Raw genomic sequence first — 25,473 nt, 5'->3', positions numbered from 1 at the left:
CTGCTACTCTGAAACCTGTCATTATTTGAGTTTAAAAAGAATTAAATAAATTCATGGAGGATAGTTCCATCAAATGGCTATTAGCCAAGATTGTCAGAGAGACAATCCCATGCTCTGGGTGTCCCTAAATATCGGACTGCCAGATGCTAGCAAGTGACAATAGGGGATGGATTACTTGATAATTGCCCTCTTCTGTTCATTCCCTTTGAAGCATCCGGAATTGGCCACTGTTGGAAGACAGGCCACTGGGCTAGAAGGATCATTGGTCTGACCTAGCATGGCCATTCTTATTGTTGTCCTTCTTGACCATTGTGCTTAATTTTGTAAATAATTCACAACATTTATTGCCATTTTTTAGTAGAAGCGTTTCCTTCCTCTTCACATTAGCTGATGGATGGCACCTGTCTCCTAACAAGTCCTGGTTTAAATCCACCGCTAGATTGCGCTGTTGGACAATAAATGATAGGACTAATTCTCTCCCCCCCCCCCCCCACACTAATTCCTTTGTGGGAGCTGCCACACAGAAGGCTTACAGAGGGAGGGAAAACCTTCAAACACAGAGCGAGCGAGAGAAATCCAGTCCCTAGTCCTAGTATCTTCCATGGATGCAGCAACGCTGGAACCTGGCGCTCCTGTTCATAGCTCGGGGAGAAAAGGCAGAGTGCTGGGGATGGAGCATCCAGGCGTAATGTCTCTGCAACTGCAGCACTGCTGCAGTGGCTACACCAAAGGGGTGGGGGGCAGCTTATGTGGCTGCGTGTCTGTGGCTGGTTTGAATGTCACTTCAGGCTTCATTTTGAGAGGCAAACGCACAGCTTGTGTGTGCTTGGCTTTTGTGCGCGTGTTCCTAATTTACAAATACTTGCTGGGGATGGGGAAAGATTGGCGCACAGCCGTGACCATGAAGGCCCCCCTTTATTGTGAAGTGGGAGGGGGAAGCCTCCTGCAAGTGTAACCTTCTGTAATAAATGTTTACGATTTCCTGCACACATGGTGGTAAATGGCATCTAAAGGCTAAACACTGAAAAGCTTTGAAGTCATGCCGAGCACCAAATGTAGCCTGCAAAAACAAATCCCCTCGCACTGATGTAAGTGCACGGGTGCAGAAAACCCTTGTTCCGTGCGACTAACACTCAGACAGCGGCTCTGCCCCGGCGTGTTAGAGGGCAGGGCTGTAAAAAATCACCTTCTTTTACGTGTCCTGCAGTTCTACCTTTCAAAGCGGGCAGTGTCAGTGCCTGGAGGGGTTTCCTGGTGTTTGGCAGGCTGCCTTGGATGGATGAGCGCAGGTATGAATCAGGCTGCTTCTGAGGTGTAGGAAGGCGAAAGCTATGGATCAGTGTCTGCAAATGCACACGGGGATGTGCAGGAGCGCGCCCGGCTGTCTGATTTCGGCAGGAGCGTGTCTATGGCTTGGGAGTGTTGAGGCTGGGAATGTCTGCGTGTGGCTGGGTGTCTCCAGGTGGTGGGAGAGCCGGAGTCACTCTGTATTGCTACGTTTTCTCTACATAGCTTTTGCCTTGTGAGCGCCGTGTACAACTAGGGAGGTGTGTGCTTGAATTCTGTCATGGCTAGAGAATGGAAGTGTGTGTGTGTGTGTGTGTGTGTGTGTGTGTGTGTGTGTGTGTGTGTGTGTGTGTGTGTGTGTGTGTGTTTCGGGGCGTTTGTGTGGCCTGTGTGTGTATTTCTGTGTAAGGACCTGTCTCTGATCTAGACAGTATATACAGGTTCCTGAAGCTGAAATTGTATGTTGGTTTTACCCTGACACTGGCTGAGCAAACTAAATACATCCGGATATTTTAATTATAATCACCCAGCTCCCTGATCCGAGCTCTGTTTAGGTTTCTACACACAGGAAACACTTTCGAAGGTACCCGGTAACGGAACCGTTTATTTCAGGGCAATGCAATGATAAACATATTATTACTGTTGCAAAGCGTACAGTCGCTGGGCCCAGGAAAGCTCATGCTCCAAAATGTCTGTTAGTCTATAAGGTGCCACAGGATTCTTTGCTGCTTTTACAGATCCAGACTAACAGGGCTACCCCTCTGATACTTGGGCCCTAGTGGTATCATCAGTGGGCAGACACAGGTAGCGATGGACTGGCCCAGTTCCAAATCTCTGTGCCATGGTGTCTGCGCCCTCTGCCCAGCTATTCCCCTACAACTTTCCTGCCGCCTGGGGCTAGTGGCAGACATTTAGGCTGGATAATAAGTGAAGGGGTCGAAAGAGGAGGCGGCAGGGCGGGGTATCCGGGCCTGTGGCTTGTGGGGGGGGAAATAGGGAGGTTGGATTGGGAAGATGTATCCTTTAATTTAGGTTCAGTTCGTTCTCTCTTATTGTTTCCTCCCCCCAACAATGGACCCTCCATGTCCCCTTTCTATCTAGTCAGATTCTGTCAGCTCGAGCCTCTGTTGTGTGGTGTGCTTACAAACAATAGATCTCTGCAGCAGGAGTGACTAATCTAGCACACATGCTGGTAGCCAGCGCGCTTCTTCAAACTGTTTCACCTCCTCTTTCTTGGCACGCTGCACGTTTGCCTTTCCTTCGATCGGGTTGATAATCTAGCGCCCTCTCGCTGCCGCCCGGCTCGGCTCTGCCAAGCCCTAGCGGGCATGTGCTTTTATTGTGTTTAAAGGGCAGATTGCGACAACCATCGCTAGCGCCACGATTTCTATTCAACTGAGGGGTGGTTGTTGTTGTTTTCGTCTCTGCAAATGGTTTCAATCACTGGCAGTATCGTAAAACCGCCAATTCAGGAAAAGGACCCACTGGAAACAGACAGTTAGTTACTGGAGACCTTCTAACCTATTTCAATCTGCGCCCTGGGCCGGGCAGCTACCCCCCTCCGGCTGCCCAGAATCGGTGTCCCGCCACCTAACGCAGGTCGATTAAGGTTTTTTTTCTCCTTTCCCCTCTTCCCATTGTTCCCCAGTTTGAAAACTCGTCCTCGCCTCTGCCAGGGAAACCTGATCCGGGTGCAGCTTGGCTTCCAAGCGGAGGAGACAGAGATCCGTCTGGCCTTGGCACGCCGGCCCCTGCCCCCTTCCCCGCCAGGGCACTGCTGCTGCGGCGCTCGCCCTCCTCATGCCTTAGGAATGTTGCGAAGTATGCGCAAGTTTCCAGCAGTAGATCCCCTTTCTTGCTGGAGGAGAGAGGCGCGCATATATCATCCGGTGGCAGCTGTCCACCTTCCCTGCCGTTTCGTAATAGCTTACGAGAGTAAATTGCGAGTTGGGAACAGCCCTCTCTTAAGGAGCAGATTCGGGAGAGGCTCTTCCCACTCGGAGAAGGCAAGTCTTCCCAGGCGCACCCCTCACGTTGGGAGCTACAGCAACCCAGGCGTCTTGGTCATTGCCGCTGCTTCTGCTCCTCCTCCTCTGCTCCTGCTACTTGCTGTTCCCTCCACAAGGTGCCCAGGAGCTCATCCCTCTCCTCCTCCCTTCCTCCTCTCTCCAGGTCCTACCGCTGAGGCTGCAGGCGCTGCCGCAGGAGCTCCCCCACCACGGACCCCGCTACCCGGCGGCTACCACTAAAGGTCTGTGTGCGCGCAGAGGAGAGGGAATCCCCTTCCCTCCTCTCTTCGGAGTCCTGTTGCCTTTCTGTGTCGTTCACACACGCGCGCTTCTGCTTGATGCACTGTATGCACTGACAGCTAACGGCACAGGACCGAAGAGGGACTAGAACAGGGTGTCGCGTGTGTATGTGTGTGTTTTACAACCTAGGAGTCCGGCTTAGAAGTGAAATTGAAGTGGGGGGAAGGGGGGGCGAGGAGACCATCGATGAACTGGGGAGCCTTCTCGCCTGTGGTTACCGGAGCTGAGAAATGCCTCTGTAAGGGGAAACACCTATCACTATTAGCGGATTGTAGCTGATTCTGCTGGAGAGCTGCTGTTTCCTTTAGCCCTCGGGAAGCCTGGCAAAATGTTCGTGGTTTTCCCCACTGAATGGGTGATGATCGCTGTTTTGGGCAGCTGTACAGAAAAGTGAAGATTTTGTAGCAAATCGCATTCAATGGTGCATTTGGAGATGCCGCTCCGCAACTGACTGTACATATATTAGATAGGTAGATAGATAGATAGATGCCCATTTAAAAACAGGTTGGATAGCATCATTGGTTGTTGTGTCTAATATGAAATTAGTTTATAATTTCAATGTGGGTTGCTCACGTGAAATCAGCTGTTTAACGCACTAAAAGACTATTCTGAATAGCTTTGATGACTAATTAAAGATATGTTAGCGCTGCCTTCATTTGGAGGGATCTTCCTCTCTCGCCCCTGGTGTGTGCAGTCCCTTGTAAGTAGCTTCTTCTTGTTTCCAATCTTGAACTGTCTGACAGCTAATTGTGTGGGGAAGCGACAAAAGTTGCTGATTGCATAGGCTTGGAATGACTTTTTGCTGGTCTTCGGGGTGGAGTTGGTATAACGTCGAGATCAAACTGATCCTGGTGCAAGGTCTGTGGTAGCTTTTGAAGTTATTGTCTGAGATCAAAGCCAAGAATTCGGTCCTGGTCCAAAGATAATCTGTTTTTATTTCAGTACAGTAAGCGAAAGGAGCATTCCTCCCCCACCTAAAGGCGGCTCAAGACATAGACGTTTGAAAGCAGAAAGTTGAATGAAGTGTTGCTAGGCAATCAAATAAATGTTTTGGCAAAAAAATTAAAAGTTTTATTTTTGGAAAAATCTACAGGAATGCCCCAGTCTGGCAGCAGCAGCAAAGCACGTCTGGCTGAACTGGTTCAGTTTTTCTCCTGCTCAAAAGATGGCACTCTAAGCCCAGACAAAACTTCGCGGACAAAAGTCCTTTTAACGTTTTGTTTAAAAGGCTTTTAAGACCGTTACCAAATGCTCTTTAGCGGATGTGCTGCAAGAATTGTCCGTCCCCGCGCAGAACAGTGGAATGCGTTTGAAGTTATCAATATACTTTAATCATCCTTATGCCAGTGCCGGGGACTCAAATTTTAGGCATAAGCCTAACTCCAAATATGGGCGTTAGACTCTGAAACAGGCTTTTGTTCTCGACTTTCTCCCAGGTCCAAGTAATTTTTTGCAGTATCAGGCAATTAAGCGAAGCAATTTCATATAGAGCAGCATGGTATGCTTTTAAGTTCAGTGCCAGTAGCTGGGCAGGGTAGTGTTGGATCTTGTCAGCGTTTTATACCAATGAAATATGTCTTGTCTTTGGTTCGCCAGATAGCACAGAACTACTTTTCCTTTGAGCTCTTTCTGTGGGCTATTAGCCTAATGATGTATGCGTTTTCCCTCTTTCTTTCGTTTTGCTCCTCCTGGCACCTTCTTGATTAAATATATTGCTTAATTGCTTGTGGATTTCTCTCTCAGACGACCTTATTGTGGTCTTTGTAGCATTTATTCATAAACACACACAACTCCCCATTTATATAAAGCTCAGAAATTTCCGTGTGGTATGTATCCCCTCCCACCCCGAGAGAATAAGGGCCTAACATTTCAGACAAACTCCTATTCGCTCCTATGGGGGTTTTGTCTTAGTAATGACTGTTGGTTCTGACCTAAAACGTGTAGCCTTAAGCAAACACGGTTATAAATGTACAGCTGCTTGTAATCAGGAATGACTAAAAATCTTTTTAATTCCTAAATATGGTTCTAGACAATCTGCAGCGATGGCATCGTTCGTTCTCTTGTCTTCTTTTATCAAGCGCTGTAAAGCGATTTCCCCTCAGATTGTGTAAACGAATTATAAGATGTTAAAACATCAGGGTTTAGGCGGTCGTGTCAGGTTTCGGTTGTGTGTTACATAAACTTCTGTATAATCTATTGCAGACCTTAAAAAAGGAAGACTTGCATATTTGTAGGCAGAACAAAAAAAGTTTTATTACAATTTCCAAACTACCTCGAGACCATTAAAATACTGTTAACTAAGTGCTTCAGCAGTTTTGAAAAAGGAGCCGAGTAAAATCCCCAGCTGAAAGACACATTTAGTGGATTCAAGGCCAAAATGACCTCTGAATAAGCAATCCTCACACTAGAGGATGAAGTCATGAATCTCAGTCTAAGTTTTGCATATCTAGGAGCAGAAATCTTTTCGCCACTTCCGTGATCAAATTAACTCGAATTCAATGCCACGATTGAATTTTTGTCTGATTAACATGATCAGAAGGGCCCAGTAACAAAAGGCACATTATTGGGAGGCTAGACTCTCCAGCTAGTAAGGCAGAACTGTCAAGTTTGGGTGGCTTCCAAGTCTAGAGGCTGTAACCTGGTCCCGTGGGTGGGGGCTGGGGATAAGGGCGTTAGGGAACACAGTGGTCTCTGCGGCTCTTCTTTTCATGTTTTCTGAATACACCCACCACATCCTCTAACCAGTGCTTATTATTTCTTTCTCTTTTTAATCATCACAGATCCATTCATGTTGTTGTGATCCCAAAGGGCAGACATGAAGATCAGGCTGTCTTCAGCAATTGCTGCTCTATGCGCAGCTCTCCTCCTGTCTTCGACAGAGGCTGAAGGTAAATCATTCCCTCCCAAGGCTCCTTGCAGTGATGGTGCAGAATTAAAACAAACAACCCCCTCCCCCAACTTTCTTGCTCTCCGTTCTCAGTGCAGTTACTTCACTTACTCTTCTCTCTCTCCTTCAGAGAAACGCCTCTTCTTCCTTGTCCCTCTGGTCCAGCTCCTTCTGTGTGTTGTTAATTTCACTTAGCAGATCGTCTCTCTCTCTCTCTCGCTCTCTCTCTGGTGTGCTGTCCACACTGAGGGCCTGCAGCCCTGGGAAAGCCAGGGCTAGGCTGGGGGTGCGGCGCGGTGCTCTCCCTGCCCCCCAGGCTGAGTGCACAGGGCTCAGGGAGAAGGCTCCTGTGCAAACACGAAAGCTCAGATTAAAGCTGAGGAGCCCCGGAGCGCTGGCACACGCCCTCCTGCCTGGTACTCACTCTGCTTTGTGTGTGAAGTCAGAACTGTCTCAGAAGCCCTTGCCAATAAACACCTCCAACAGCGCGTGGCTCTCCGCCTCTCTGTGTTGCGATCGGCTCTTCCCCACCAGGGAGTCACGGGAAGCGGGGAAAGGCATTCGCTGCCCGCTGCTTCTGGCAGCTCCCAGGGGAGGCTCAGTCTCCTTCGCTCAGAACAGGGACACCTCAGTGCGCCGCCTCCCCGGCCGGGCTCGGCTCCCAGCCAGGAGCCGGGCTGCTGAGCTCCCGCGAACGCCTTGGAGACTCCCTCGGTAGCTCCTTCCTCCCCTGGCGGCAGGCCTCTGGCCCGGGTTGGTGCAAGGCTGCAGGCCCCTCGGAAGGCATTGCACAGGCGCTGGGGCGTGCTAGCCCTGGACAGTGCCCGAGGCCCCTAGGGATACAGCCCGCGCTGCGCCCTGCGAATCCCCGAGCCGGCCGCGCGGGCTGCCCTACCCCGCCCCTGTGTGCGCACGGAGCGCTCTGCTTGGAGCTTCTGCTCCCTTCGCAGGACGCAAGAGGGGCCGCCGGGGCCCTACTCTCTCTGCAGTGGGTCCAGGGCCTTCAGCGAAGCTCCTGCTGGGCTCTCGCGGGGATCTGGCGCCGTCTTTCCCACCAGGGGGCTTGGGACCTGGGCCAGATCTCGTAGGAGAAGCCGATCCCAAGCGGCCCAAAGCTGCTTCAACCCCAGCTTGGGCAGCGCTACCCAATCAGTGCCGCTTAAAACCACCCTGCTCGCAGGGGGCATTTGCCTCTCGATGGGCAAGTAGGAGGGGGACGGTGTTTATCTCCCTGGTGAGTTGGATGTGGTTTGTTAATTGTTCGTGAGAAAGCTACCGCTAGCTGACTCCCCTGATCCGCCATGCCTAGGTGGACCTCTGAGGCCAGAAATCCTGTCTGGGTAATAGGCTGAACCAAAACTATCCTCCAAACTTTTTTAAAAGGTTCAGATCCCAGGTATGGAGCTCAGGGTTGTTCTCTGGTTCTGCAAGAGGCTGAATCACAACCCAAATCTGAACACAGGTTGCAGAGTTTGTATCCAGATCTGAACTCCATGGGTCCAGCCTATGGCTAATAATAATAATGATTAATAACAATAATTAATCATTAATAATTGATGAAAAACAATCTCAGTGAAACACTAATGTAATTTGCCCTCCAGAAGCAGCAGTGCTGTTGGTAGGGCCCTACCAAATTCATGTCCATTTTTGGTCAATTTCACCATCAGAGGATTTTAAAAATCGTAAATTTCATGGTTTCAGCTATTTAAATCTGAAAATTCATGGTGTTTTAACGGTAGGGGGGCTGACCTAACTCTGAAAGTAGCAGTGCAGAAGTAAGGGAGGCATGGTATGGTATTGCCACCCTTACTCCTGTGCTGATGCTGAAGGGAGGCTGCCTTCAGAGCTGGGCACCTGGCCAGCAGCTGCTGGTCTCTGGCATCCCGCTCCGAAGGCAATGAAGAAGTAAGCGTGGCAATACTGCAATCCCACTACAATAACATTGCAACACCTTCCCCCCCACTCCCATGATCCTCTTTTGGGTTAGGACCCCCAGTTTGAGAAACACTGGTCTCCCCTGTGAAATCTGTGTAATACAGTGGTTCTCAGACTATTATACTGGTGATCCCTTTCACATAGCAAGCCTCTGAGCATGACCCCCCCCATATAAATTAAAAACACTTGTTTATATATTTTATGCCATTATAAATGCTGAAGGCAAAGCGGGGTTTCGGGTGGAGGCTGACAGCTTGCAACCCCTCATGTAATAACATTTTGACCACCTGAGGGGTCCCGACCCCCAGTTTGAGAACCCCTGGTGTAGTATAAAGTAAAAGTACACAAAAAACCAGTTTTCATATGGGAGATTAGATTTCATGGTCCGTTTTTCACGGCTGTGAATTAGGGTCCTAGCCTGTGATCAGACAGGCACAAAGCAGATCGGCTTGCTGAAAAGTCTGACAATATTATCAACATCTGGTTCCGCTGAAAACGAATGTGATCATTGCCTCTGGCTTCCAGCCACACTGTTGAACCAACGGATGTCATTTAAAATCATTTCAGAGTTTGCATTTGGCGTGCGGGAGCAGTGTGCGAGAGAAAGCAGAAAGTATAGAGCTGATATGGAGAGGGGATGAATATATGTATTTAAAATTTAACAAAAGGGCAAGATCCTACCACCTTTACTCATGTTGAATAGTGCCCTGCTGCTTAGATAGCTTTGGGGATTTCAGTGATGTCACTTCTGGAGTAAGATACTATATATTATGAGTCAGTGTGTCTAAGCTGGACCTTGACCAACTAAGTATTGGGATAACTATCGTGATTGACTGAGTATTGCTGCTGAAAGTTACCAAATTATATTTTTGTGGAGTACAGAAGTATTTAGTTATAGTGAAACTAGATCAGGAGTCAGCAACCTTTCAGAAGTGCTGTGCCAAGTCTTCATTTATTCACTCTAATTTAAGGTTTTGCGTGCCAGTAATACATTTTAATGTTTTTAGAAGGTCTCTTTCTATAAGTCTATAATATATAACAAAACTATTGTTGAATGTAAAGTAAATAAGGTTTTTTAAATGTTTAAGAAGCTTCATTTAAAATTAAATTAAAATGCAGAGCCCCCCCAGACCCGTGGCCAGGACCCAGGCACTGTGAGTGCCACTGAAAATCAGCTCGTGTGCCGCCTTCAGCACGTGTGCCAGAAATTGCCTATGCCTGAACTAGATGCATGTTCAGTCCTTTCATCAAAGTTGATATAGTTCTCATTTCAAGCCCTGTGAAACAATATTAAGGAAAAAAGGACTTGGGCCTGATCCTGTATAGTGCTAAGTGCTGACTGAATGGCTCAACACAGTTCATGAGGCACTCAGCATTTTGCAAACCCAACCTTCACTCTGTATTCAGATGTTTTTGTTAAATAAAATTTATCTATATATCAAGGGCTCACCCAATGGTTTTTTGCATATGCTTGTTCCATTAGCAGTGCCAATTCCTGAAATATTTATGCTCATGTCCTTGCTCATACCAGACAGGTTCTGTTTTCTTTTCTTGGCTGCAGTAACTAGCTGGAAATATTCCTAATAGGAAACAAGTTTGCTTCTGTGAGTTCTCTCTAGGGAAGGGCAAACTTTGTCATAGCTCGGGAGTTCTTGAAATGCTATAACATACCTTAACATAAACAGGACACATTTTTGTCATTGTGAGAAAAATTATATAAGGACTTCTGCAAAGTCAGAAGAATAAAAAAATGTTGAAAATTGTGGGAGTGGGAAGTGGAGTGGGAGCTGGAGGTGCTGTAAATAGGAATGCAAAAACTTATGATTACATCAGGACATACTCCAGTGAGAAAAGGGGTTTCAGTGGGTTTTTTTTTTTTTTGGAGCATTTATAGTTGGCCTTATTCAGTGTTTTTCATCTGTACAGTCTCAGTTGCCCTCCTACATTATTTTAATTTTGTGCCTCAATTTTGCATCATCTTTTGAAGGACATATTGGATCTTGTTTGTCTTGGTCTTACTGTCATTTCTTCATTTAATCTGTCTGCTGAACTATAGCTATCATATGCACATTTCTTCATTTGGTTTGACTCCTCCAACATTCACATCATATTGTCTCTCAGTCCTATTCTGGGTAGGACAGTTCCCAGTTTTTGGCTTCTAACCTGAGCAGGTGCCATAGAAGTTTTTGCTTCAGTTCCTGTCCATATCCATTAGGCTACTGCAGTTGTGCATTTGATACTTCTTTAGCTGACAGAAGATTCCTTTCTCTTCCTGTTCATTACTGCTCCTCCTATGGCTTCCATAGGTAGCGAAGTTTCCTCCCATGCTGAAGTTTAAAGCTTTGTATCTGTCAGGGGTATGTGACACCTGCTGAAGCAGAGGAAGAATGGCAAGTTGGCACTGAAGAGCAGGGCCAGCTCCAGCTTTTTTGCCACCCCAAGCAGCGAAGTGGGGAAAAAAAAAGGATAAAGCTGCGATCAGCGGCACTTTGGCAGTAGCTCTACTGTGCTGCTTCATTCTTCAGCAGCAATTCAGCAGTGGGTCCTTCACTCTGAAAGGGACTGAGGGACCCGCCGCCAAATTGTCACTGAAGACCTGGACGTGCCGCCCCTTTCCATTGGCTGCCCCAGCACCTGCTTCCTTTGCTGGTGCCTGGAGCTGGCCCTGCTGAAGGGGGAAAGTTGAGAGTCTCTGCTACTCTGCCCCCCGCCTCTGTTTTTGAGCCTTCCTTCCTCTCCACTGAATAGCTCCAATCTTTGTCTGCTGCTGCTTATAGTATCCCAAACCCTTGCACAGTGAAATGGACCTATTCTTATCTATTTCATGGATACCTTTCAGGGTTCTGAATAACAGGAATACCCTGCTATAGTTTGGAAAGCGATGAGCATTAGCAAAGACACTGGAATGGGCTGCAGACTTAGGAAGACTGCACTGCTGTGGTTTATATTCAGTTCACTTTGGAAATTTATCTTCATACCAGAAGGGTTAGAAACATAGTATTTTTAAAAATAAACTTCTTAGAAGTTGATGGCACCTCAGTGTGAAAGCTATTCATTCACCCTTAGCAAGTGAGCAATTGGATTTTTCAAGCTCTGCATTTTATGGTTCTCTGTTCTACCTATAATAAAATTCTATATATCATCCATTTAGCTACCTTTTTTCTGACATATTGTATTTTCTACTCTCTGCTTTGATTTCTGGTTTATTATGCTAGACCTCATTCGCTACCTAATGTTTTCCCCCTACTTCTCTAGTTCAGCATTTGTGATAGTCTATAGTACTTTTCATCAATGTCTTATGACAACATCCTCTTTTTTTTTACCTCCTCATATAATTTTTCTTCATCTGGGACCATGAAGAATAGAAGGAAGTCAGTGTATTTTAGAGAAAAATATAAATGTTTTACTTTTTTAGCCATGGACAGGCAAAATACTTTAAGGTATGAATAGCCTTGTAGTTACAGTCTCAGTATACTGCCTTGTTTCATGTCATAGTTTATGTATTATGTTATATTTCTCATACAGGGGAGATGTTCAATAGGGAGTTAGTCACCTAACTGTCATTGACTTTCAAGATCACCTTTGTGCCTTTAAAATCTCTCCCACAGTATCTTAATGAATAATGCCTTATATTATTGGCAATATTAAACATTTGAAGATTGTGACATTTCAGCATTTCAGAAGGTGGTAGATTTGATTTAAATTCAAGAAAAGCCTGTTTTTTCCTGGGAAGGTGGGAGAGCATAATTGTGCTAAGCCATACACTACATCTGGGTAGTTGGGGGGGCCTGAGAGAAAAAAGAATGTCTGTAGGAAAACATATCTCCAGGAAATACAATATGGAGAGTGAAAAATAATATGCAGCCATTGCTGTTAAGGGACTAGGGAAGTTTTATATGTAATGGAGTATGCATTTAATAAAGGGAGAGCAATGAATGGTGATAAGCAAGGGCACATGATGCCTTTCAGCTCTATGTCACCTATTCAGATTTGGATCAAGTTGGTAGTGACTTACCTTTTGATGGCTTGTTACCATTTGCTGGCTGTTGCTTGTTTTCTGACAAGTGAATTGGTGATCTCACCCAAATTCCTAGTGACCATCGCACAAAACCACTGAGTACTAAAGGTGATAGTACAATTTAAATATTTAAAGTGACTGTAACTCCTTATTTTTCTCATTGATTGTAGCAAAGTTTATATCTGTATCTCTATATCTATATCTTCATAATTCAAATTCTGCCAAGTCTACACACACACACACACACACACACACACACACAAACGTGTGTGTGTGTATATATAGACTTGGCAGAATTTGATGTTTTTAAAAAAAATTTCAATGGATAATATTTATGTTTATTTTTAATACTTTTTCTGATTATTATCATTTAAATTTTGAAAGTTTTGGGAGGTTGGGCAATTGAAGGGGTCAGGTAATAATTATTTAATGATAGTAGATGCTGATACTGATAAAGTTAAAGTTTTATAACCATTAAAACACAAATTGTCAACATCACATGTAAAAATATGCAAAGTAAATATCCTTAAATCCAACTCTAATAAGTCCTCAAACAGTATTTTTCTTACTTTGCCTATCTGTAAATTTAGATGATTGATGAAAATATTTTTCATCATTTCTTGTGTATGGTGAAATTGACATTTATCAACATTTATTGATAAAAGTCTAATCATTTGAAGCCTGTGTATATATGTGTGTGTGTATATATATATATATATATATATATATATATATATATATATATATATACACAAACACACAGAACTGTGTGTATATTCAAAAATGTATTTTTATTATATATATATTTTAAAATGTGAAATATTAACAAAGTATACTTCACATAAGTTACATTTTTACTCAAAATGTAAGAAATATGTATAGTTTATAAAAATATGAACACAGATGGCAACCTTGTGGTGTTGTGAGCAACACTGCATATCTGACGAGGTGAGAAGTTATGCTTTACTAAACAGTAGCTTTATTTTATTAAAATAAGAGGCTTATTTTTTCCTTCAGTGAGATCAGTAACTTTGACCTTAATGGGAACAAAGCTGGGTTCAGTGTCCAGTTAGTTGCATAAAAACAAATCCATGCCATATAGAAAAGAAAAGAATAACTGATGAATAAACATGAATATTGGGTCCTGTCCATCCTTCACAGAACTCACTTCAGTAGGAACAAGATTAGATGTATTGTTTGACTGCTGCTGCAATGCTAGCCAGTAGGAGAAATCATACCATACTATTTTATGTGCCCCACAAAAATGGTCGTGGTTACTTTAATTTCTCAATGATGAGGTTGGAATTTTTAGTTAATGGATAGTTAGATGCTGCAGGACAGCAGCGTCTAGAATATGATAATTTTACTATAGGTCAAGTTATGGATCTAAATTATTTGACAGTGTTCTTTTAAGTAATCTTCTCCTCTCTCATTAGATATTCATTGGGAACCTCTAGCAGCTCCCTTGTACAATCTGTGAAATGCCATTGGCTTTTATTTTGTATTGGGTTTCTGCTATCTGCTAAGTAATACAAACCAATATAATGTATACATAAATGGGGAAAAAACGCTTTATTTTTAGGCTTAGAAAATATTCTGATATATACAATATAAATAGTGGCATGAATTAGATATATCATGACTGGACATGCATTTTTTTTGGATATATAATATAGGTTATATAATAAAGAAATTTATCTTACGATAGTTCTAGAACTGACTGAAACATATATGAACACATGAAATATTGGCTTCTAAAAATGGCTTATTGTAAGTTGTTTGTTTAATTCATTGGGGCCTCCTCATTGTCCCCAAGCCCTGGTGGAATTAGTGAATTGTGTGCAGGCCCCCTCAGAGGTCAAGAGGGGCCCAGGACACTTCCAGCTTTTGAGCCCCCGTAGCCATAATAAAAATAAAAAATGATGACACATGAAAACAAAATAAGGCACCAAAAAAAGAGTGAGACATAATTTGAATTTTTTTATTTAACAAATGCTTTTCTAGCCATTTTCTGTGCAAATGCAGTAATTATTGAGGAAAAATCTAGCTGTCGTGCAATGTCACAGTTGATATTAAGCAAGGTGAGCCCATTCAAATGCTTTTGTCCCATAGTTGAACGGTAATAGTTCTTTACCTGCTTCAGCATGTTGAAGGTCCATTCACTTGAAGCCACTCATGCAGGCAAACTGACAAAAATATGCAATATTTATGAACATTTTAAACTATTTAATATGACAAAATCTATATCAGTTAACAAAAAAATTATGTCTTTTACCAAATCACGTCTCTTATTTGCTTAAATTTGCAGCTCTAAGCTGAGAGAGTGTGTCACATTTTGGTCCCATAGAGATGCACATAAAACCAAGTTGTGAAACTTATCAAATGCCAAAAAATTAACAAGTGTCTAAATTTGAGGCCCCCTTTGAGCTTGAGGCCCAGGTCAAATGATTGGCCCTGATTGTGTGGTGGATTGAAACCAGTCTGTGGCCATTTAGGTGCAAGTTCCATGATTTATAGACATTTATATTGTTTTAAATGAGTTCTATATCATTAGTACTACATAAACAATGCAATTTTTCTCTCATTAAGTAACTGTACAATCTTATCAAGAATTACTAGTTTTTGGTTACTAGGCAAATATATCTTATTATTCTCCTTTCCCATATTTGCTGGAATATTATGGCATCACCATATATTAAGGTCCTGATCCTGTATCTCTGAAATCAATGGAAGCATTGCCATTGACAGCACAGGACCAGGCAGTTAATGCCTAGTCTCTGTCTTGCAGAGACTTACACACAGGTAACTTTATTTGCATGAGAAATCTTGATGAGGGCTACTCACATGTTATATGCATACATAGGTCTTTGTAGGATCAGAGCTTTAGGGGCCCAGTTCCTTGGGCCTAGCATAGGCAAACCTCCCATTGTGTTCAGTGGACATTTTGTCTATTAAAGTACTGCAGGGTTGAGCCCATATAACAGGTATATGATTTTGTCATGGTGAGCCAGGGAATACGAATAATAATGTGAAATAGCAGTTGTCTCATTTATTTTTGATTAACATAATGAGATTTTTACCACAGAAATCTTTTATGATGCTTCATTTGACTCCTTGTTCTCAGTCATATGACCACAGTTAGGCCCTGAGCATGCAATAAGTCCCACAGGGGTTAACCCTTGGTCTGTGCAGAACCCCACTGGAGTCTGTGGGGTTTTGGGTGAGGCTTGGATCCAGTTGGAGGCTCAGAGTCTAAAGAGCTTTTCTTTCACTCAAATGGTATTAATTCAATTGAAATGTTAATGGCTGGGGGCCAAATCCTGCATATCCAAGGGAAAATTCCTGTGATTTTAGTGGGAGCAGCATTTGGATTTGTTTAGCTTTCATATGTGGATGGCATTTACAGCAGTTAAATATTGATTGTACTCTACTTTTTAATTTCCAAGTACCACTTATGAGTTTTCATAAAATCCTTTAAAATGTTAAAGACTTTTCCCCACAGTCAGTTTTTCAGTTTATCAGGAATCCGGTCATTTGGATATCAACAAGTTGGGCTGCTGCTGTCCTTCAGCAGTTACAGCCTAAGGTCTCTGCTGCATCAGGTCAATTTACTTTCAAGGTTGGTGGTGCTATTTTTTCCATGTACTGATATTTTTTTTCTTTTGAAGCATGCTCAGGTCAGTTGTCTCTGCCTTTGCATTAAATTTGTCCTGAGCCATTGCTACTGAATCAATATTTTATAATGATATTCTTAATATGCAAATGTATTTTACTATTAACATCTGTTGCATGCTTTTGATACTAAATAACTACTTTGCTGTCTCTAGCAGTGTGATTACAGGAAACAGAATGATGAATAAACTGCATGCAGATTAATAGTCTAATCTCACTGCCTGTGTATGGATAATAGGAAAAATAACATTTATTCCAGTACTAGTATATCTATTATATCAATATTACAAAGCCATATTATCCTATGGTTGGAAGTGACAGTAAATATCTATAAAAAGACTGTCTACTTCATTATTATCATTTATTATTATTGTATAAAGGCTTAGCAGCAGTTTAAATTCTGTGATTTATGTCTCAAAGATGCTCTTTTCATTGAAACGTGTTTAAATAACAGAACAAAAAATCCTTAATCTATGATGGAGATCTTCCAGGAAACAGACAAAGTCTGACTAATAAAGAATGCTTGCAAAACAGAGTAAAGTATTTATGGAAAGTATGGCTGAATCTTATCTTACTTTGTAGACCTGTTTAAATAGTGATCTATACTATACCTACCATGCACTGACAGTGAGTCAGTAAAATACTGCATGACTGAGCATGAAAATTTAAAAAAGAGAATATCATTATAAAATATTTTATGAAACGTCTTTGTGTAATGAACCCTGTACATGGAGGCTTTTGTCCATTGTGGGAAGCTAAAAAAATAATTGACATTTCATGTCCATATGCATGATGCTGCAAGATAGCGTATGTAAACTATTTCTTTCTATACTGTTCAATTACTTTTGTCACCAGCTCCTACAAGTTTTTATTTGCAGTCCTTTGTTCCGATCATTGATGCCCTCTTCACTGTTTTCTATAAGTTCTGTAAATAAATGTCTACAAATATACCTTGATGTTGTCTTTTCATAATTAACCAATGTGTTTGAAAGAACCATACTGGCATTTTATGTTAAAATGCTACTTCTAGTATGGGTACACCTGCTGCAAAGGGAACATGATAACGATGGTTTACACCTTAGAAATTGTACAGCAAACTGGTGTAAACAGGAAGAATCGTAGCTTTGCAAACTTTTGTATCAGTTCAGATATTACAGCAAATTTCTTATAACCATTGTTATTTGTTAACCCCTTCATTCCTGAATTCTTTGCAACCATATGCAAAATATACCCGATTAGTGGCTCCGAGGAACAAAGGGGTTAAGCTCCCAGTACTTTGGAATAATGTAATACATGGATATAGTATTCTTGATATACATTTTACATGTATACTTACATATCGAACATAATATAAATTGTTTGACTAAACATTAAAATGCTCAAACTTTTCCTGTATTATTAAAAATCTATTTTTCTTTATCTCTGCCAAGTTTTTAGATTTAGTGAAATATAATTGGTAAGAAATATGAATATGCAGAGATCATCTAAAAAAGATGATTAATTCTTTGACGTCCTATGGAAAAGAGTACTGTATTGATGTTCTGAACAATCTCATGGTGTTGTAAGCAGGTTGTGATTTGGCATGCTTGTACGATCTGCACCCAGCATGTACAAAAAATCCTTTAATTGTCATGTGACATGTTTGCATATGTGGTTATTATCTGTGAAGTCATTGTACTTGTATCCAAATGTGTTTTCTATTGTGCTTGATTTTGCTGGCCATTCTTGAATGACTTGGCAACTCAAGAAACAAATGTTCTGTGCTGTCCTTTGTAATGCGTATGCTCTCTGATGTTTTGTCATATTTCGTCATCTTTTATTTTACTCTTCTTTCCAACAACATATCTTTATATTTGTTGGAAACAAATTTATGCAAAGACAATCTTAGTAAGCTTTGCTCAACATTATTATTTTGTTTATTAAGATGATGGTGGCTTGTTCTATTTAGTAAACATTTCCCTGATGTAAATCTTTTGCAGTTAATCCACCGTCAGACTTGAATTTTACAATTATAGATGAACATACTGTTCGAATGTCATGGACAAGACCACCTGATGCAATAGAGGGGTACAAGATAACAGTGGTCCCTACAACTGGTAAGGTTTTGTTTTATAAAGTAACATGATCTCACACCACTACATTTGTTTTTGTGAAATCTGTTAAAAATGATTTTTGTGTAAGTGTTGAAATGAGGTGTGAGGATAGATGTTAACGTCCTAATTTTTACATGTAAGATTGTGCCTTGTCCTTACACAGCTCCATAGAGGCGTAGGAGGGAGCAAGGATTTCCCTCTCTTGTGTGGCATGTGTTTTATGGCTTCCTGCATTGTAGCTTCAGTGCTTTGGAATACGCAAGGATTGTGCTCTAGATGCTTCTCCCTTGGAGCATCTAGGTGTGGAGGGGCAGGAAGTAGGTGAAGTGAGGACTCTACTTCCTCCTCCTATGTGCTGGCTGGCCACATTGGTGGAGTATGCTATACCTCATAAAGAGGTGTACATTTCTGCCCCTGAGGGAAAATAGGGAGTTCCTGGGAGGGTGGGCCTGCACTACCCCTGGCTGTGTGATGGAGGCAGATAGCAAAATCTAGCCTCTGTGTGGCTGCGTGATGCAGGCAGACAGCAAAATCTAGCCTCTGTGTTATGCCACCTGTTCAAGTCCTTCACTCATGGTTAATCTCTTCAGCAGTTTAGTTTCATAACAGCCCCTCTCCCAAAACACTTGAAGGCCCAATATTGCAAACTGGAATTTTCAAAGGGCCTAAGAGACTTAGGGACCCAAATCTCATTGAAAGTCATTTGAAAATCCTGGCTGCGAAACCTTATTCATTCCAGTGAGCTCTTACTCTTGTGAGTAGTCTCACTAAAGTCAGTGATACTTCTTACATCCATAAGGGTCTACAGGATTGGGCCCTGGAATCCTGCCGTTGATGTAGAAAGTTTACCCACTCTTTCATTTCCCTAGGACAGTGGTCCCCAACCTTTCTGTTGCTATAGCATATTCATGTTCACAGAAGAGTGTGGCGGGTGGCGGATGACCAGCCGCTGAAATGCCACTGAGAAGCAGCGTCATTGAGAAGCATCGCCACCAAAATGCCTCCGAGAAGTGGCATCATCGAGAAGCATTGCTGCTGAAATGCCACTGAGAAGCGGCGATGCTTTTTGGTGTTGCCACTTCTCAGTGGCATTTCGGCGGCTGGTTGTCCGGCAGCTGTGCTTCTCGGTGGTGGGTTGTCTGGTGGAAGCACTCCTTTGTCAGTAGGCGGACACACATAAATGTCCCAGCGAGCATCATGGCGCCCGCGGGTACTGCCTTGGGGACCATTGCCCTAAGAAATACGTAATCTTGCATAGTTATGAGCACTTTCAGCTCTTGTTAACTTAAATGGGAATTGAGAGCGCTATGCACTGCTCAGGAGACACTATGCAGGATTAGGTCCAAATGTTCTAGGGTTGATAGTAAATATTTATTGATGTTGATTACATTTGCAGAACTTTTTCTTAAACATGTAGCCCATTGTCAGAAATAGTTGCTGAATGACGTACATTGATGGTAGATAGGTCGTGGAAGTTCTGCTACTATTAGGGTGACCAGATGTCCCATTTTTAAAGTGACAGTCCTGTTTTTTGGGACTTTTTCTTACATAGGTGCCTGTCCCATTTTTTCACAGTTGCTTTTGGTCACTCTAGCTATTATTGCTTTTAGCTGTATAGTGGGAAAGGTAATGTCCACTGTTGATAATCTTTTTAATGGTGTCTGATTCCTGGAAATCTTGTTTCAGCTGTTATTCTAGTGTAAATCAGGAGTAATTCCTAATGACCTTAGTGTAAAACTGATATGAATTCAGAATGAGATCCAGACATACTGTTTTTAACCAAAACTGACTCTATAAATGATGGGTCTCTGAATTTCCTCTGCCTTGCCCTTTAACAAGTGCAGAGTGAATATAAAATGCTACTAAGTCCAAGTGACAATATTTCTCATGCTAATTCTCCATACATGTTGGTGGCTACTCGCGGTGTAAGGCAGTTGAGAATCAGGCCCAGGGTAATACCAATTTGGAAACATGTCTCTTCTGCCTGATTTTACATATTGGAAAATTGAAAACAGTCCTCTATTAAGAATATTATAGCTTAAATAACATGAAAGTACCTTATACCAACCATGTGCTTTTTCTAGGGAAAATAGTGTGCATCTCTCTGAATTTAAAATATTAGGGCCACATCTCCTCTCATTTATACCGTGTACATAATTTGTAACTCAACTACAATCACTGGAGTTATACCTGTGTAAAAAGAGGTTAGAATATGAGGTTAGAATATGATACGAGGTTAGAATCAGACCCACTGTATAAACTGATTTTCTGAATGACAGCTAATTTTATTGTACACATGATTGGTGTTAAAATTGATGAGTAAATGAAATGCTTTATTGGAAGCAGTTTTGTATGTCCTTTGCAACTAGGTGTTTCAGGAAGGTAAACAGCTGTTTTAAAATTTTATTTACAGCCTGTGGACAGATAGCTCTTTCTACTGTTTTCAGATTATGAAAAACTCATAATTATTATTACTGGGTTTAGACCCTTTGTGTTAAATGTGCTTTGTATGTTGTATTGCAGATGGACCTACTAAAGAATTTACCCTTGCACCTAGTGTTACTGATACTATATTATCAGATCTTACACCTGATACAGAATATGTTGTGACAATAACTTCATATGATGACAGAGAAGAGAGTCTACCTGTTTTTGGCCAACTTACAAGTAAGTGCACATAAAAAAGTTAGACATAGCTGAATAAAGCAACTTAAGTGGCTATTTAATATTTGGGTTATAGGAGCAAATTCTGGCTTGGTACCAAGTGACCAACAAAACATCATTGCATACCTATAGCCTGTCCATCTGTGGCCCATGAACAGCATTTTTCCCATTATGCTTTGCTTCTGACTTTGCCACAGATTTCTCATATAATCACAAGCATGTTACTTAACCACAGTTTGCCCACCTGTAAGATGGGGATAATATTATTTACCTGATTTACATGGTGTTGCAAAGGTTAATTATTAGTTCTCACAAAACACTTCAGGATGGAAGGTATAGTGTGAGTGCAAGGAATTTGTAATTATTTATGTATTGGACTAAGTCTAATGCTGTCAAATCAGTGTCCAGGAATTGTACTTGTAAATTGCACATATTCATTCCCATTCTGAGAGAGGCACACTACAAATCTGGTTGACATATCTCCTTCTCACCTTGTTTTTCTTGACTTTTACAAAATGTAACCTACAGCCAAGTGACAATTTCTTGTTTCCCTTCCACTAATCCTGTTTATGTTGTGGTTTGTTTAGTTCAGACAGGTGTTGCAGTAGGTCCAGAGGACAAGAAGCCTGACCAGAGTCACATAAAAAGTACGTTTTTTGTCTTCCAGCTTATGTGACATTTTAGTAGTAACTAAGGGTTTGATCCAAAGCCCATTTTAGTCAGTGCAAAGTCTCCCAAAGGGCTTTGGATCAGATGATAAAGTCAAATCCTGTGCCTATGTTGTTTAGCAGTAAGTTTGTATTAACATGTAATCTGGCTATGTGTGTGCTGGGCTGACCAAACTCGAGGAGGGTCTAAAAATCTGCCGGCTCTCTATGGGAAAGAGGTGAAAAGCTGAGCTGAGAGCCAGGGATTTCACGCAAATAAACTCACGTCCTCTGAGCAGCCCTAAGCACATCTCAGCCCTTTAATAAATGTCTCCCTGCTGAGGACACACAGGGTTGCAGAAAAAACCTGTACTGCTGCCATGTTGGGATAAAGGTCAGGGAGGGAGAGAAGAGCAGTGTCAGAATTAATTCTTCCCCAGCATCAAATTCTTCTACAACATTGTATATTGCGGGGTGTGCACTGCTGCAGGAGCTGTATGTCTCCCTTTGTAACTACTGAACACTGCGTGACAAGGTGCTCTTTGACCCCAGCCTGAGCAGGACAGTTCCATTTTGGAGCTCCCAGTTGGAAGGCCCCTGTTGAGGGTGTGCAGCTCCATTTGGGTTCTCCAAACAAAACTTGCCATCAGGAGCTCAGGCTGCACATGCTCAGTGCCTCTCCAATGTCATCCCTTAGTTCCTAGGTAGAGAGAGACTGACACCACTCCGGGACAGGGGAAGAGCTGGTGTTACATTGCTACTTCTAAGGCTGGCTTCCTCCTTTAGCACATAAATAGCTTTTGGGGGCTTTGAAGTCTGGTTGGGGTGCACAGCTTTGGTAGGTCCTGTTCTGCAAATGAACCAAAGCCCAGGATTTGGCCCTCAGGGACAAATTCTTCCTACAGATACGCAGATTTCCTTTGGATATCAGTGGAAAGTTTGCACATATGCAAAGGCACATTTGGCCACAAGCAATTTGGTGTTGATTTAAATTAGACCCATTAATAATAGGTCTAATTTATAAAAGTTATAAAAAGTTAAACAGAGTTGTATGTTTTTTGCATAGATGATCAATGTGTCATACAAAAACAAGTCTGTCACTTCCAAAATCACATTTTAACACATTTTACTAATACTATATTTTATTAGTGGTTTAGTGAAGTTATTTTCCACCAAAATCATTGAATGTTTTGTTCAGTGTTTACTGTTTCTGCCCCAGTGCTTATCAGCATTATTGTAATGAATTTCTTTCAACTGTTCTCTGTTTCTGGAATATCCTCCAAGTAGATATATCACTAAAGCTAGGTGAACAGTGTCCAACGCAAGTAAGATATTTCAAATAAGGATTCTAATCTGCTTAATTTCTGTTTGGCTTGGCTTCTACTTGTTAGAGTTCTATTGTTCATTTTAAACTGCTAGCTTTTGACTATGGTATGGGGTAGTGAAAGTGTTTGACGATATTGACATATAAGTGATCTTTCATTGTTCTGTTAAGAGATTTGTGTTGTTTTTAATATGTTTCAGAGTGTTCCGTCAGTGCACTGACAGATTTAGTTTTTCTTGTGGATGGCTCGTGGAGTGTTGGGAGAAGTAACTTCAGATATATTTTGGACTTCATGGCCACTCTTGTATCAGCTTTTGACATTGGGGAAGAAAAGACACGAATTGGAGTTGTTCAGTACAGTACTGATACAAGAACTGAGTTCAACTTAAATCAATATTTCAGAAGGAATGATCTTCTTAATGCAATTAAAGGAATACCTTACAAAGGTGGCAATACAATGACAGGTACAGAGTTTAGCTCTTGGATAGCATATGAAAGCTAAAAGCAAGAGCTGAGGGAAAAACTTCCCCTGAAATCTGTTTGTATAGCATTTTATTTTACAGCTGAAATACTATTTAAATCCTAGTTCACTCATACCTAAGAAAAGCACAGACCATTTTGTTGTTTTTAGGTGAAGCTATTGATTATCTGATTAGGAATGCATTCACTGAATCTGCTGGAGCAAGAAAGGGCATTCCTAAAGTAGCAATTATCATTACGGATGGAAAATCTCAAGATGAAGTTGAAATTCCTGCAAGAGAGCTTCGCAATGTAGGAGTTGAAGTCTTCTCCTTGGGTATATCAGTTATTCATTAATTATGGTTACTATTTAATATTGTGGGTAAATTTAATGCTCATTAAAGTGAGGCATTAACATTCTAATAACACTGGCTTGATTCATGCATTTTACAGGCTAGGGATGCATGGTACCTGAGACTGACCCTTTGGTCTCTCCTGAGCAGAGAGTCCCAGCTGTGCCAAACTGTGTGGTAGTTTTGTAACATGTCCAGATGGAGACTAGGATATGACCAACAAACTCAGTTTAACATATGACCTCATTAAGTAAAAGTCTACCGCATTAACCCACAGCTTTAATTAAGTTTTAGTAGCCTGGTTGTTAGTAATTACAGAGCTTAACCTGCATCAGCTTTATTTCAAGATGCTTTAAAACTTTAAAAATACACTTACAAAGATCTAAATGTTATACACATAATATGGTCTCATCTGTCATAACTTTTAGGAATCAAAGCAGCAGATGCAAAAGAACTGAAACTAATGGCATCTCAGCCATCCTTGAAGCATGTTTTTAATGTGGCAAATTTTGATGGAATAGTGGACATACAGAATGAAATAATCTCGCAAGTGTGCTCAGGTGTTGATGAACAGCTGGGTGAACTGGTTAGTGGAGAAGAAGGTGAGACATTTGACACAAGTTTATTGTTAACTGGAATGTACTGATATGTGTTTTTAATGTGATGCTCCATGCTTATTTTGATAGTTCCATCCATTTTATAATCTGCCATTAGAATATGGAAGACATGTTTCCAGCTGTATAGATTTAAACAGCAGAGGATTAGAACACATATGAGTGACTGGATTTAAAATATCCCACTGAAGTCCATAACTAAAAATTGTTATGTTGCCTCTAGAGTTATCAAATCCTGAGAACATAAAACTTTAGACCACATGGTGGAAAATGTGTTAAAGGGGAGAATTCACTTGAAAAGATCCACATGTGGAGGGCATGAATCATGCCCTATTGTCTCACTGGTTATTCAGGGCAAAGCAGCTTGGATTAAGGGGCAGAAGATATGGTTTGGCAAGGATCCATGGGTAAAGACTGAAGACTGTTGAAACCAAATATTGCTCAAGCTGTCGTCTTGCACTTCTATGCCTCTTCAAGGTTCCAAAATCTTCCACTTCTAGACAACGACAGAGCAGACTGCTCTATTTCTGTGGTTTCCTGCAGGTGCCTTTATTAATTCAAGCCTTCTGATATGTTTCCGGGAAATAGGGAAAGTTTTATTGCTGGTTTGAATGACAAGGTTTCCGTTGTAACTTTTACTCTTTTTTGAGGCAATATGGAACATAGCTTTTGTTGCTGACCTTCTGCCTCATTTGGAGTCCCCCACCACTCTGCTGAGTTTATTTACATCTACATTTTTTTTAAATAACTAGAGAAAATTAGAACAAATACAACTGTATCTGTCATAAAAGTCGGTCATAAAAACAAATCAATTTTGAAAAAAAAATCTGCTTATCATTGTATTTGATCTTTTTGGATTTGTTTTTAATTTTTCAGCTGTGGAGCCTCCCTCAAACCTAGTGGCCACCCAAATCTCATCAAAATCTATTAGAGTCACTTGGGATCCATCTGCTAGCCAAATAACAGGCTATAGAGTGCAGTTCTTTCCAATGATAGCAGGCGCCAAACAACATGTGCTGAGTGTTGGTCCTCAAACAACTGCTTTAAATGTAAGAGATCTTTCTCCAGAAACAGAGTATCAGATTAATGTATATGCAATGAGAGGAATGGCAGCCAGTGAGCCAATTACAATAATGGAAAAAACACAGCCAGTCAAAGTTCAAGTGGGTAAGTTATCGATATGGTTCTGATATTGTAGCTCTTTTTCATAC

General features: G+C 41.7%; 1 protein-coding gene across 7 annotated transcripts in view; it reads left to right on the top strand.

The window, feature by feature from the left end:
- Nucleotides 1–1,217: 1,217 nt before the first annotated feature.
- Nucleotides 1,218–25,473, top strand: part of COL12A1 (collagen type XII alpha 1 chain) — a 144,924-nt gene continuing 120,668 nt past the window's right edge. For 5 of the 7 annotated variants that reach the window (XM_030555776.1, XM_030555771.1, XM_030555778.1 and 2 more), the window contains exons 1-9: nucleotides 3,300–3,538; nucleotides 6,377–6,484; nucleotides 18,088–18,204; nucleotides 20,725–20,868; nucleotides 21,453–21,512; nucleotides 23,037–23,300; nucleotides 23,468–23,632; nucleotides 24,077–24,250; nucleotides 25,139–25,429. In XM_030555776.1, the coding sequence (XP_030411636.1) occupies nucleotides 6,412–6,484; nucleotides 18,088–18,204; nucleotides 20,725–20,868; nucleotides 21,453–21,512; nucleotides 23,037–23,300; nucleotides 23,468–23,632; nucleotides 24,077–24,250; nucleotides 25,139–25,429 (1,288 nt within the window). In that variant the 5' untranslated portion in view covers nucleotides 3,300–3,538; nucleotides 6,377–6,411. Of the gene's footprint in view, nucleotides 1,290–3,299; nucleotides 3,539–6,376; nucleotides 6,485–18,087; nucleotides 18,205–20,724; nucleotides 20,869–21,452; nucleotides 21,513–23,036; nucleotides 23,301–23,467; nucleotides 23,633–24,076; nucleotides 24,251–25,138; nucleotides 25,430–25,473 lie in introns of those variants that run through there. The other 2 variants (XM_030555772.1, XM_030555777.1) reach the window with 2 other exon arrangements.

Source organism: Gopherus evgoodei, chromosome 3 (genome assembly GCF_007399415.2).
Source record: "Gopherus evgoodei ecotype Sinaloan lineage chromosome 3, rGopEvg1_v1.p, whole genome shotgun sequence".
NCBI classification, from domain to species: Eukaryota; Metazoa; Chordata; order Testudines; family Testudinidae; genus Gopherus; species Gopherus evgoodei.
The sequence above is the reverse complement of the archived record's forward strand: the minus strand, read 5'-3'. Positions and strand labels throughout refer to the sequence as shown.